This window comes from Leptopilina heterotoma, unplaced genomic scaffold (genome assembly GCF_015476425.1).
Source record: "Leptopilina heterotoma isolate Lh14 unplaced genomic scaffold, ASM1547642v1 Lhet_121, whole genome shotgun sequence".
NCBI lineage: Eukaryota > Metazoa > Arthropoda > Insecta > Hymenoptera > Figitidae > Leptopilina > Leptopilina heterotoma.
Window position 1 is genome coordinate 1648402 of NW_025110839.1, and position 13861 is coordinate 1662262.

At 33.1% G+C, this 13861-nt stretch overlaps 2 protein-coding genes across 4 annotated transcripts; one reads left to right on the plus strand and one right to left on the minus strand.

Annotated features, from left to right (window-relative positions):
• Positions 1-390: 390 nt before the first annotated feature.
• Positions 391-9436, minus strand: LOC122511333. Of its 3 annotated transcripts, XM_043626503.1 has the most exons (3): positions 8699-8888; positions 8175-8393; positions 391-1815 (listed from the first exon to the last, which is right to left on the minus strand). In XM_043626503.1, the coding sequence occupies exons 2-3, from the start codon at positions 8383-8385 to the stop codon at positions 1643-1645; spliced, it is 384 nt and encodes a 127-aa protein (XP_043482438.1). In that variant the 5' UTR covers positions 8386-8393; positions 8699-8888; the 3' UTR covers positions 391-1642. The 3 variants fall into 3 exon arrangements, 2 of the variants coding, with proteins under 2 accessions (XP_043482438.1, XP_043482430.1); XM_043626495.1 differs by having other exon boundaries at positions 8175-8888; XR_006302505.1 differs by lacking the exons at positions 8175-8393; positions 8699-8888 and adding an exon at positions 8898-9436 and having other exon boundaries at positions 1679-1815.
• Positions 9437-9837: 401 nt separating this feature from the next.
• LOC122511412 (tubulin-specific chaperone A) lies at positions 9838-13833 on the plus strand. The gene is made up of 2 exons (XM_043626619.1): positions 9838-10177; positions 13460-13833. The coding sequence occupies exons 1-2, from the start codon at positions 10048-10050 to the stop codon at positions 13681-13683; spliced, it is 354 nt and encodes a 117-aa protein (XP_043482554.1). The 5' UTR covers positions 9838-10047; the 3' UTR covers positions 13684-13833.
• Positions 13834-13861: the final 28 nt, after the last annotated feature.

Sequence of the window (13861 nt, forward strand, 5' to 3'; positions counted from 1 at the left end):
ACCAATCATAAGCGTAAGCTAAGAATTAGAGGGAAAAAAGAATTTTTGATGCACAACAATTTTTAAGCTAGCACGCAGGAAAATAATTTTTTTTTGAAAAAATTGTTTATTTATTTATGAATTGTTTATTAACAATCGTTTAATATTCAATACCAATCATAAGCATAAGCTAAGAATTAGAGGGAAAAAAGAATTTCTCATGCACAACAATTTTTAAGCTAGCAGGCAGGAAATAAATTTTTTTTTTTGTAAAAATTGTTTATTTATTTATGAATTGTTTATTAACAATCGTTGAATTTTTACTACCAATCATCAGCATAAGTTTAGAATTAGAGGGAAAAAAGAATTTTTGATGCACAACAATTTTTAAGCTAGCACGCAGGAAATAAATTTTTTTTTTTTGTAAAAATTGTTTATTTATTAATGAATTGTTTATTAACAATCGTTTAATATTCAATACCAATCATCATCATAAGGTTAGAATTAGAGGGAAAAAAGAATTTTTGATGCACAACAATTCTTAAGCAAACGCGCAGGGAAGTAAATTATTTATTTAAAAATTCTTTGTTTATTTAAAAATTAAGTTAATAATTAAGTAACATTTATTTATTAAGTAGAAGGTATTATTATTATTATTTTGATTAAATTAAATAATTTTGTCGTCGTACTAAAAGACATACTTATATAGTTTGAATTTCCCTGTTGATAAACATGGCCGACCGTTGTGCGCATGCGCAGTATTGTGTAGCACGGGTAGCACGTTACTCTGTGTATTATATTTTGTTAATTTTTTTTAATGTTATATTTTCTGCAGTTTGTATTACCAAAAGTCAGGAAGTAGTTACCAATCACTACCAAACGACTACCAAACGGTTTCCAGTTTTTATTTTACAAAAAATTGTATTTGCAGTGCTATCGTGAAATTAGCACGCCAAACTTAAAACTTAAATAAATCTTTCAATTTTCGCTACCAAACAAAAAAAACTGACTACCATACACTACCATACGATTACCAAACGAATTCAATTAATTAAATATTAATTTTCTCTAGTTGTTGTGCCAACTTCACGCCGCTGTAGTTATATACCAAAAAAATTTATTCTGAACATTTATAAATATGTCATTATATTATTAATATATTACTTATCACTGCAAAATATACACTCTTTAGTATATATTTTTGTATGCACATATATATTTATTAAATTAATTTTTTTAAATTTATTAATAGTTATTATTAATAATATTCCTGAAACGCACAACATTCACAAACATTAAACATAACCTTCTCAACTTGTAGCTTGTCATGATTTTCTCAGTTATCTGAGTTACTGAGAAAGACAGACAAATGTATTGCACGTGCGCATGCGCGAAAACCATAATTTTCGGTCTTACGTATAGTTTCAATGCGACGAATGGTTTCACTTCCATAGCATTAGTTCAGTCTCCTTCTTCTTCTTCTTCTTTTGTTTAAATGGCCTCTTGTATATACAAATAGCCAGTACTATTAATTGATTAATAATTGAACGTATTAATCCGGAGTTTTTATATTAGAATTGTCCTAGTAGTTAGTTTTATTTCAGTCCAAAGTTAGTCAGGCTTGTAGTAAGCGATTACTCGATTGACGACTATTACAGAGCCGTTAGCTGCGACCCATACATCGGCCAGTGATTTCCATTAGATCCGTTATGACTAGTGTTGGTTGGTTGAGGAGGCGTGTGTGCGTCCTTCTGTTGTTGACGCCAATGATAGTAGTGGCGCGAGGTTTGTGCGTTTTTAATTCTTTTCTTTTTAAAAAAAAAGGAAACAAAATTTCTGTTGGCACAATTATAGATCAGTAAGATATATCCATTGTTGTAAGGTATTTTGCGATGAAAATTAATTCAGGAATCCAAAGCGAGCATTACTATTATTCTAGTCGACTGCCATAGTGAGAGGAAAAAGTTATAGGAATTTTAAGTATACAATTCAACTCGCTTCAATTAAAGAGCCCATCCAGAAAGTCCAAAACTAATTACAATTTTAAATTTTAATTTATTTGAAATCAGATATCTTTGAAATTTATATCATATAATCATGTTCCCACTCGAAAAGAATTTACCGATATTAACTGTTATTTCAAGATCTGGATTGTAAATTAGTTGGTCAATATTAAACTCATCAAAATTGAATTGTGGCAACCTTTTCAACAGAAATGCCTCGAGGGCTGGCCTCTGAGCAGAGAGCAAAGGACAGTCTTTAAATAAATGAATTAACGATTTAAAGTCATTGCCACAAGGGCACTCCAGAGGTAAGGTCCATCCCATTCGGGCGAAGTGCTCTCCCGTGCAGATGTGCGAAGTACGTAGTCGAGTTATAGTATTGATATTTCTCCTTGATGTCTCGACACCCCGGAACCAAGGCCTTTTTGTTTTAACTGTGATGTGATTAAAGTATTTATTTGTTAGAGGAGTGGAGAAGGAATAGGGCCATGTGAGATTCAGCCAATGTTCATAATCCCTGCCAATCAGCCGAAGAAGATCGCCAGGAGGGCCACCCTGAAGATTACCAAAGGGGAGGGATAGGGCATTACGAGCCCAACCATCAGCAAGTTCGTTGCCCCGGATACCCGAGTGAGAGGGGATCCAAATGAACGAGACTAAACTGCCTCTATCCAGAAGGGCATTGATCTCCTTCATGATTCTCTTTAGTAAAGGGTGTGGCGAGGGGTTAATGAAACGATATTTAATTTCATTGAGGGCATTCTGTGAGTCAGAAATAATCAGTATATTGTCCAGGTTCTGTTGGACAGCCTCCTTAACGGCTGAGAGGATAGCATAAAGCTCGCATGTATCTATCAGCATGAGACCGCTCAAACGAACACTGAAATTTATATTTAGTTTTGGAATGACAAAGCTAGCACCCGAAGTGCTCTTAACTGGATCATGTGATCCATCGGTATAAATGTCAGTGAAATCCTCGTACTTGGCCAGAAGCAATTCAGAAAAGGCCTGTGCCGGCGAGACATGTGATTTGATCTCCAGACCAATCTGGAGGTCGACATCAACATCTCTAATGAGATCGTTCCAGGTCATCTCAAATCGGAGGGAGGGCTTTTTGGTCCTGCCGCACCTACCCATAATCTGGGATACATCCCCAAACGCCGTCAACAGAGGCAGTCGAATTATTGGAGAGGGATTAGAATTTTGGTTGTTCAGGTTGATTCTATTTTGTAAACATTGTAATTTTGTGAAAAGTGGATTTAAAGTCCAGGACAGATTGCGGATCATATGACGCCTGTTGATAAGAGATCTTCGCAAAGATAGTGGTGGGATATTAGCCTCAGAAAGGAGTATTCCAATCGGTGTTGACCTCATGCAACCGAGAATAGTTCGCAAGGCCTGATTTTGGATCCGATCTAAAGACCTCAGACCATTCTGGGCCGACTCGGCAAAGAACTGGCTACCCCATTCAAGATGTGAGCGAGTTAACCCCTTGAATACGGTGAGCAGTGATGACGGGCTCGCCCCCCAAGAGATCCTAGACATTGATTTGATTACATTAAGCGTTTTGGTCGCCTTCTGCGAAATTTCCCTTACGTGTTTCTGCCAACCGAGTTTTCTGTCCAGAATTATACCCAAGTAAGTCAATTCAGATTGTGCTGTGACCGTGGAATTTTCGATTTCAATAAAACAATTTTCGAAATTCTCATTTGATCTTGTGAAGATAGTCAGCTGGGACTTTCCCGGGGATATGGACAGGCCCACTTCTGCGAGCCAAGGTGTCAAATCCAAAATAGTTTTTTCCAGGAGACGGAGGGAGGATTGGAGATCCTTAGATGTGATGTACAGAAGTAGGTCATCAGCAAACATCAACCACTTGACTGCACCAGGAACAACCTCACCAATCCTGCTCAACGACAGATTAAATAACAACGGGGACAAAACTCCACCTTGTGGTACACCAATAAAAGAATCTCTAGATTTTTCACTTTCGGAATCAAAGTATAAATGTTTAGCCGTAATAATAAAAGAGATAAAATTGATTATTCTTGCAGGAGTTCCCAGTTCCATTAATCTATTATAAATAGATTGTGGAAGGATATTAGAAAATGCTCCCTTTAAATCGACCGCTAATGCGAATGTATGTTCTCGGTTAGTAAAACCCTTAGTAACATCAGTTACAAAGACCGAAACGCAGTCCGTCGTCGACCTTCCCCTCCTAAATCCAAACTGATTCATAGGAATCCCATCGTAAAATTCGACATGATGTTCGAGTCTCTTCTGAATAATTTTTTCAAAAAGTTTGCAGACATTTGATGTGAGAGAAATGGGGCGATAACCCTTTCCCTGAGGTTTGGGCAAGAAGACTACTCTAGTATCTCTCCATGATTCCGGGAATATTGATTTAGTAAAAAATATATTGAAAAGCGATAGTAGGAATTGTTTAGCTTTAAGCGGAAGTTTTTTTAGGATATCATATGTGATAGAATCTGGGCCGGGTGAGGTATTTTTTTTAATGCTGTTTATAGCATTGTGAAATTCAATTTTAGAAAAAGGATTATTGATCAGAGAGTCGCCGTTAAAGTTAGTAAGCAGTGGGAGCAGTGTTGGCAGGACTTCCTCCTGGACAAGGTCATTCTGTAATTTTATAAAAATTTCAGAGTTAGGGTCAGTAGAAATCCCCGTTCTCAGGGGTTGGGTGGCCGTAGCAAATGCTTTGACCTTGGACCATATATGACTCATTCCCATTGTAGGGCTGATGTTATTACAAAATTCAACAAAGGCAACTTTCTTTTTATTTCTAAGAAACCACTTAACCTCATTATCTATTTCGTTAAATCTCAAACGATTGGTGTTTGTCTGAAGCCGAATGAACTCCTTCCTGGCAACCCTCCTCCGCACCAGAGCCTGGTCACACTCTTCATCCCACCACAGGGGTTGAGACTTACGTGTGCCCCTCAAGCGTGAAGGAAAGTATGCCCCCGAGTCCGTCAAACACTGAATTATCTTTTCTATAAATAGTTTATAGGTTTCTAGAGGTTGATTGTTTTCATTGAGACTGTATTCGAGGGTCTCGACGGAAGAATCAATCCGAGAGCAAAATTCGGTCCAATCTACTTTTTTAAGGTTAAGTCGATTAGTTGTGGATTTGATGTATTTAGGGAGAAGATCCAGATCAGCAACAATCAGGTAGTGATCCGAGGAGTAAGTCTCCTCAACCACCTCAAAGCGGGAAAACTGACACAACCGCGTGGAGACGAAAATCAGGTCGATATTACTACTGTTCCTGCCATCACCACCAACAAAAGTTGGAAGAGAGTCATTCAGCGGAACCAGATCGTAATCTTCAATTAACTGGGTGAGATCGTTGCCCCTCAAGTTGCAATAGGGGGAACCCCAGGTCCAAGAATGTGCATTAAAATCACCCAGAAAGATAATCGGATGTTGAGAAGAACAGTTCTCGATAAGATCGGTCCATTGTTTCATTGGAACTTTAATGTTTGGGGGTGCATATATTCCCAGGATTTGGACTTTGAATTGGGTTGTGATGATATTTATTCCCACACAATCAAGATGTCTCTGTGTTAAGTTTGAAATTATAATAGGGGAAACAGCTAGGTCCTGTTTAACCAAAATCATCACCCCACCCCCCGGGTGATCACTCCTTCGATCATGACGGAAGGTGAGATAGCCTCTAATTTGCCACACTGGGACCTTATTCGTGAGCCAGGTTTCTGTAACTATTAGTATGTCTAACTTGTGGGTGTGAAGCAATGACTCGATTTCTGGTTTCTTATTCAGGACACTGTGTGCATTCCAGTTACCATAACGCAGGCCTCTACGGCCGACAGCAGAGGACATCCTATCAATGAAAATAGACAAAAATAAAAGCTTAACTCATATAATTTGTAAGAATGTAATATTTAGTAGTAAGCAACGACTTAGGATGGAAGAGACCAAGGATGCTCAAATAAGCAAAGAAATGGGGATGAAACACAAACCAAGACAAAAATAAACAAGGAGGGAAGAACAGAATTAACTAAAAATAAAATTAAAAGGAGAAGTATAACAATTAAGTAGCCTAAATTTTACAACAATAAGCGGCTCAAACTTTTCTCCCTTCTTTCCAAAAAAAGAAGAGAAAAAAAAGAAAAAAGAAAAATCAGAGAACAACACTAATCAAAAACCTTACACCAAGAACAAAAAACGGTTTTGTTTTTTTTTCTTTCTCTTTTCTTCCTCCTTCCTTCCTCCTTCCTTTTAATTTATTTATTTATTTATTTTTTAATTTTTAAAAATTTTTGTTTATTTATTTATTTATTTATTTTTCTTAATCAGAAAATATAAGTTTAGGCGTTTTACGTGAGTGTATTATGACTCAAATCAAGGACTGTTGTGGCAGTCGGAAATTAGAAACATGCAATCCTTCATTCATTCAGGACAAAATTAATTAGTAAGTAGAACGCAAAAACAATAAAAAAAGGGAGAGAACAACAGAAACAAACGTACAGAAAAGAAAAAAAATGTAACAAACCAACCACCCAATTATATTGGGAGTGCATTCATATGAAACTAAGATAAGGACATGCAGTTAAAAAGAAAAAGTAATAGTACCATGCAATTTAAGGATATAAAAAGACCAAATTTTCTCATTGTTCCCTTTTCCAATAAACAACACAAATTATTTGAAATTAATTATGATCCCTCAATACTGATCATCATTACTCCACGATCCTCAGTGGTTGAGGTATTCGTTTAACTCATCCTCGAGTGATCTCAACTGAGAGATAGGAGAGGCCAGATTTTCTTGTATAGTTCCTAGTAAATCAGAGTTCGATCTATTTAAAGCAATTAATGTATCTACTGCAGTGAGTTGTTCCGTTGTACACGGTGGAAGATTCAATTTTAAGGAAGAGAGATTTAATGTCTTTTGTTGAGAGGTAGAAGGGAGTTCCTCCCCTCGAGGGTCAGCCTTATCCGAAGCAGCATATGTGGGTTCAGGTTCAACGAGTCCATCAGGGAGAGGGGGGGCAACTATGAGGGAGTCATTCCTAGAATGAATGACTCCATCAAGATCTGGATTTTCCGCAAAAAACATCGCCTTTGCCTCAGAGCGATTGCAATTTGTTGTATATCTCAATTTCAAGATCCCGAACTCCATCTTAAAGATGGGGCACAGGTTCGATGAGGCGACATGTTCTCTCTTACAATTCTTACAGCATGGTGGCAGTTCTTTATAAGGACACAAGTCTGTGAGGTGTCTACCTGAGCAATGCTCACATGAGGGGTAGGTAGACCTGCATTGGTTCTTGGTGTGACAGAACCTCTGGCACCTAAAGCATCTACGGGGTCTTTGAATCACCGGGGTGATTTGGATTGAGAATCCTCCGACTGTGATGAATCTTGGGACAGTGAGACTGTTGAAGGAGAACTCAACTCTGTTGGTAATAATGTTTGGTGGTCGCACCAGCCTTTTAATACAGGTTATGTTCTTCAATTCCTCAGGAGAACTGACTCTGACTATATCCCTGACCGAACGCTCAGGAGGAAACCAGTCAGTAAAACCCCGTTTATAGAGAAAGGTGTCAGGAATGAACATCCTATAACCACCATTTCTAAGGGCGGCGGAGGAAACTAGGTCATTGGCACTTTGAAAATGCTCACACTCGACCTTAATCTGGTTTATACCGGTTCGTGAGACTTGTTTACCCCCAGAGACAATTGGAGTAAGGAGATCAATGACCTTGATAGGGTCTAACTTGCCGAGATTTAATCCCGACACCGTACTTTCAATGAAAACAACAAAGGGAGATGCACTGAAGGCTGTATAGAGGGACATAGTACCAGTGCTATGCCAATTCAGGTCTGATTCCTCATAGACAATGTATTCGTTCGAGTTCACGGTGTCGGCTGCAGGATCAGCAAGGGTAACCAATGCCTCGTCAGGCCCAGCATGGATGGAGGGGGACGCGATAATGGTAGGCGTGTCAGAGATCGTTTTTGAGTGTTCACCCACTGAATGGGCAAAATCACCAAGCATCACCATATTATTGGCCCTCTTAGCAGTCTGCTTCAGCGACTCACCAGAATCATTGTGCTGTGTGGGAGCATTAGTGGTGGGGGAAGGATTCACTCTTTTGCGCTTGGGTGTTTGGGATGAGGACATATCAGGGAATTGAGTTATGTTCATACCGGTAAGCAAATCTAGGTTCTTAGCTGGAGTTGATGTAGCGTATATTTGACCAGGCGTTGGTTCGGGGATGCCGGAAAGATCACCGTGTATTTCACCGTCATCAATCGAGACTAATGAGGACGACAGTCCTTCCTGTTGGTCTCGTTCTGGAAGTACGCTTTCTCCACCCGAGGTGAGCACTCCGCGCGAACAAGCAGGTTGGTTAGACATCTCAGTACCTGACGAGAATAAGTAAATTTTAGAAAGAGAGAAATATTTAAATAAACAAAAAAAAATAAGTTCAGTCTGCATATAAGAACCACAAACTAAACAGTATCTATCTGTTTGCTTGCTTTACTCTCTCTCCTCTACTCCTCACCCTCCTCTCACTTTCCCTATGAAAGAAACAAATTGAAATGAGGAATCTACTCCGATTGGCCTCAGCTCTCTACCAAAACAGCACCGAGTGCAACTCTGCCAAACAATTTACTTCACAAGATCAAAAATAAAAATACAGAAAAGGAAATTGACAAGCAATACATACATTTGACCGACCGCCACAATCCAATGCAGCTTATTGAATCATCTTTTTGTAACAGCAATCTCAAACAGACTAAACGTACTCAAAAAACAAAACGATTAAATTGCATATATATCGTAAGGAATATGTGTAAAAGGAGCTGAAGGCAATTTCTGTCGCTTTGATATGTAATGTATGTAAAAATAGGTGGACGTAGATTGACCTTATGTAGTTCTGTTGTAATTTAGGGTTAATCCTAATATCAGTTGATGGTGATATTCTTCTTGGTGGAACGGAGACCTGTTAATTTGTCCAGCCAGGTGTCTCGATTTTCAGCAATCCACGTGGCGAGATGAGGTTATGTTTGATCCAAGAAGTATTTGGAGGATTAGTCTTCGTGTGTTAACTATTAAGGATTTTATTCCTCTTTATGAACACATATTATTTCCTTAGTACGATCCTAAGGATGTATTTATATAAGCACAATTCAATACAATAAAGTTAATACTAAGTAATCAACAATTAAACGAACAAAACTCAGAAAAACGTGTCTCCCGCTCGACATACAAAACGGAAGTCCGTTCAGTCTCCTTAGTCTTACTCCCTGCCAACAGCATGAAAACATGAAATACATAACACAGATGGGAAACAAGCTTGTAGCTCTTTACTCTGGTTGTCACTTTTAGGTATTAACAGTTTGCTGTTAATTATGTTATTACTCAATTTATTTTAGTTTTACTCAATTACAATTTTCCATGTTCACAATAGTCTCTTTTTATGTTCTTATGTGGAACAAAAGAAATCTATTATAGTTTTAAAAATCACGTCTTTAAATATACTTGTACGCAGGCCTTTACATAAATAGAATAAAGTTAGCCGTTATTAATCTCGAAAAAGATCGAAGACACGATTTTCGCGCGGAAAGAAGAATTTAAAATAGTGTAAATATTCAATAAATAAATAAATTATTAATAATTAATATATTAATATTCTTTGTAAAAAGAGTTAAAGTTAATAAATAATAATTTGCTAAAAGTTACATATTTAATCAAAACCAAGGGGGAAATAAATTCAAGAGAAGCGGGAGAATTTGAAAATATCGATTATGGGATATTTTCGATATTTTTCGCTTGATGCCAACTTCAATTTCTTTTAGCGTTGCCGATTGTTGCCGATAAATGTGTAACATGGCCATAACCTACAATACTCCAAAAAAGTATTATCATTTTAAATCAAGTTTCCCTTACTCTTACTCATCGTTTAATATCTCAAATTTTCCTTATAAGGAATACGAGAATCACTCTGAACAATCAATAAACGAAAATTCATCTTTGAAACAATATATTTAGTTTTGTGCCGTTTAATTAAAAATCATGTCCGATCCTCGTATACGTACATTGAAAATAAAAACTGGAATTGTCAAACGTTTAGCTAAAGAGAAAGTAACTTACGAAAAAGAATCCGAACAACAACGGGAGAGAATTCAAAAATATAAGGATCAAGGTAAATTTTGTCAATTTTTATCGCTTCTCAGTTTTTATTCTAGTGCGCAATAATTAATTAACTGAAAGCACGTTTTGAATTATTTTATCAAATCATTATAATTAATAATAAAAAATCCCTTTAATAAGAACATGGTTGCCACAAAAATTAAATTTTGTTTTTTCCTGATTTCCAGACAAAATTTTGACTTTTTCCCTGACCCTAAAGTTCCTAAAGAATATTTTGATTATTCACTCTACAAATAATTAGATAGGTACTAAAAAGAATGTTCCATTACATTTACTTACAAAATTCTTTAATTGTAAAATTATTCGAAAACATCAACAGTTTTATTTACCATAAATAATAATAATTAATCATTATTATTTTTCCATAAGAATTAAGATTTACAAAAATTTCAAATTCAATCCTCTTTGAAATTGAACAACTTATTAGAATATTTTTATTATAAAACATGAAGATATCGATCACTCCAAGTCTTCGCCTCGGAGTAATTGATTTCTTCATGTTTTATAATAATTAAAGATGACCGAGTGATAAAATCATTATTTTATATTAACAAGAATATTGTTACTGTAACATCTTTAAAATTATTTGCATTATTTCAATTTAATTATTATTTCCTACAATTTTTAAAGGAAATTATTCTTTCAATCAATTATTTTTAATAATTTTCGAAAAAGTTCTTTAAGAATTTTCAACTCCATTTGTTTACAATTCAATTTTACGAAATCACGATTATTCGGAAATTCTTTAATTAAATATATATAAGAAAATAAAAACATTTAAAAAATATTTAATTAAACTATTTCAAAAAAATTAATTCTACAGAATTATTAGTTAAAAGTATAAAAAATTCAAATTTTCAAAAATTTTAATTTGAAACCTTTTTAAAATACAATTATTTCTAAAAATTCACGCTACAATATTTTTAATATTTAATTATTATCTAGAATTTTAACCAAAATCCATTTTTAAATCAGTTTTTATTAAAAAATTCTAAGAGAATTCAATTATTTAAATACAAAAATAAATCATTTATTGAATCATTGTATGTTTCTTAAAATTGAATTCTCATATAGAATTATATCAACAAATTTTTTAAATAATTGAATTTTTTAACGAATTTTAATAAAAATTTTAAGAATAATTACATTTTTCGAAAAAGTCGATTAAAATTGTATTAAAAATAATTAAAATTCTACGATGAGATTTAATATTTATGAAAATAAGTTAATTATGTGAAGAATTTTATAAGAAATTTTTTTAAAATTTGTAAATAATTGCATTCCTGTATTTTGCAGTATTTTATAGAAATTTTATGAAATTCTTTCGAGAAATTTAATTGAAATTGTGTTTAAAATAATTTAATTCTCATATAGAATTTTATTAAAATTTATTATTTATGATAAAATTATTATGAAAATAATGGAGTGCTTATAAAAAATTTATTATTTATGAATATAATTAAATTATTGCAAAGAATTTTTTTAAAAATTTGTAAATAATTGAATTTGTGTGAAATTTTTATTATTTATGAAAAATATTGAATTATTGCGAAGAATTTTATTAGAATTTTTTTTAAATAATTGAATTCATTTGGAAAATTTCATTAAAATAGTAGACAATACAATGGTATTAAGGGAAATTTTTGAAAATAATTGAAATTTTGTCAAGAATTTTATTTTAATTTTTGAAAATAATTGAATTTTGAAAAAGAATTTTATTATAATTTTAAAAATAATTGAACTTGTTGCAAAGAATTTTACTGAAATTTTTTTTAAATAGTTGAACTTCAGCGAAGAAATTTTTTAAAAAATTTGTAAATAATTGAATTCCTGTGAAATTTTTATTATTTATGAAAATAATTAAATGTTTGAGTTGAATTTTATTAAAATTCTTTTAAGTAATTGAATTATTTTAGACAAATTTATAGAAATAGTAGATATTGAAAATCATTGAATTGAGGAAGATTTTTAAAAATAAGTGAAATTTTGCTAAGAATTTTATTACTTTTGAAAATAATTGAATTTCTGCAATCATTTGTAACTTCTCCAAAATTCCATTTTTTTAGTGTTTTTAACTTAAAATTTCTAATTAAATTCATTCAAAATTTAAATTTTCTAAAATTTTATATTTAAACATTTTAAGGGGAGACCCCACCTTAATTTTGACCCCTTTAAAATAAAATTATTAAAGGAGGTAATATTTTTTTTCTTGCATCATTTTTAACCTGAAAACATATAAGATGGTCAAAAATATTTAATTTTAATTTTTGAAGAGGTTAGAATTTTTTTCTTCTGACCTATTGCATATTATTGCAAATCCATGCGAGAAGTTGTTTAGAATGGTAAAATATGCATGGAAAAAAATTTTCGTTAAAAAATATTAAAAACTGTAAGAGAAGATCGATTTTTAATATTCAAATCTTTAAATTTTGCCGAAATTTCGAAAGCCGTAAATCTTTAATTTTTTTCCAAATTGTGTATATTTACGTAATTTGATGCTATTATTAAAAAAACATTGTTAAAATTTATATTTAGCTCATTTTCGTGGTAAATTCCATAAAAATCATAGTCCGAAGCTTTTATGGTATACTTTATATATACCGAAATAAATGCAAAAAGCCATGATTTTTATAGTTTTTACCATGAAAATGAGCTAATCGTCAATTTTAACTATGTTTTTTCGACTCAGAGCATCAAATTGGAAAAAAATAAAGGTTCAGGACTTCCGAAATTTCGGCAAAATTTAAAGATTTGAATATTAAAAATCGATCTTCTCTTACAGTTTTTAATATTTTTTCACGAAATTTTTTTTCCATGCATATTTTACCATTCTAAACAACTTCTCGCATGGATTTGCAATAATATGCAATAGGTCAGAAGAAAAAAATTCTAACCTCTTCAAAAATTAAAATTAAATATTTTTGACCATCTTATATGTTTTCAGGTTAAAAATGATGCAAGAAAAAAAATATTACCTCCTTTAATAATTTTATTTTAAAGGGGTCAAAATTAAGGTGGGGTCTCCCCTTAAAGTTCAACTAAGATTTATGAAAATTATAAATGCAACTCTTTAAAAATTGAATTAATTTTGAAATATTTAAGTAAAATTATTCATTAAATAATTTGTTAGTAATTCCCTGAATTCCTTGACCTGTGGCAACCCTGAAGAAAGAATAATTATTCTTTTCACCAACTTTTGTAAAGAAACAAATTAAAACTAATTTTAAAATATATAAAAAAAGTGATATTTCTAAATCGATAATAACGTTTGCAGGAAAAGACGGCTATGACATTCGAAAGCAAGAGGAAGTGCTACAGGAATCATTAATGATGGTTCCTGATTGTCAACGTCGTCTAGCAAAAGCGTACGAGGAATTGAAAAAAATTCTCGAAACCGAGGAGGATCTTAAGGAGTCAGAAACTTATATTGAAGCGCAAAAAATTCTCGAGGACTCAGCAAGTCAATTACCGAAAGAGGGAGAATTATTGCCATTGTGATAATCTTGTCGATATTACGTTTTATTATCAAAAGTTAACGCTTAAACGAAAACAGAAACACTTTTGATACACTATTTTTTTAATTACTATCATTATTATTTTTACACCGATTAACAGAAAAATATTACCAGAAAGAGGAAAAGAATTAATCAATAAGAACAAAACTTATTAATTTATC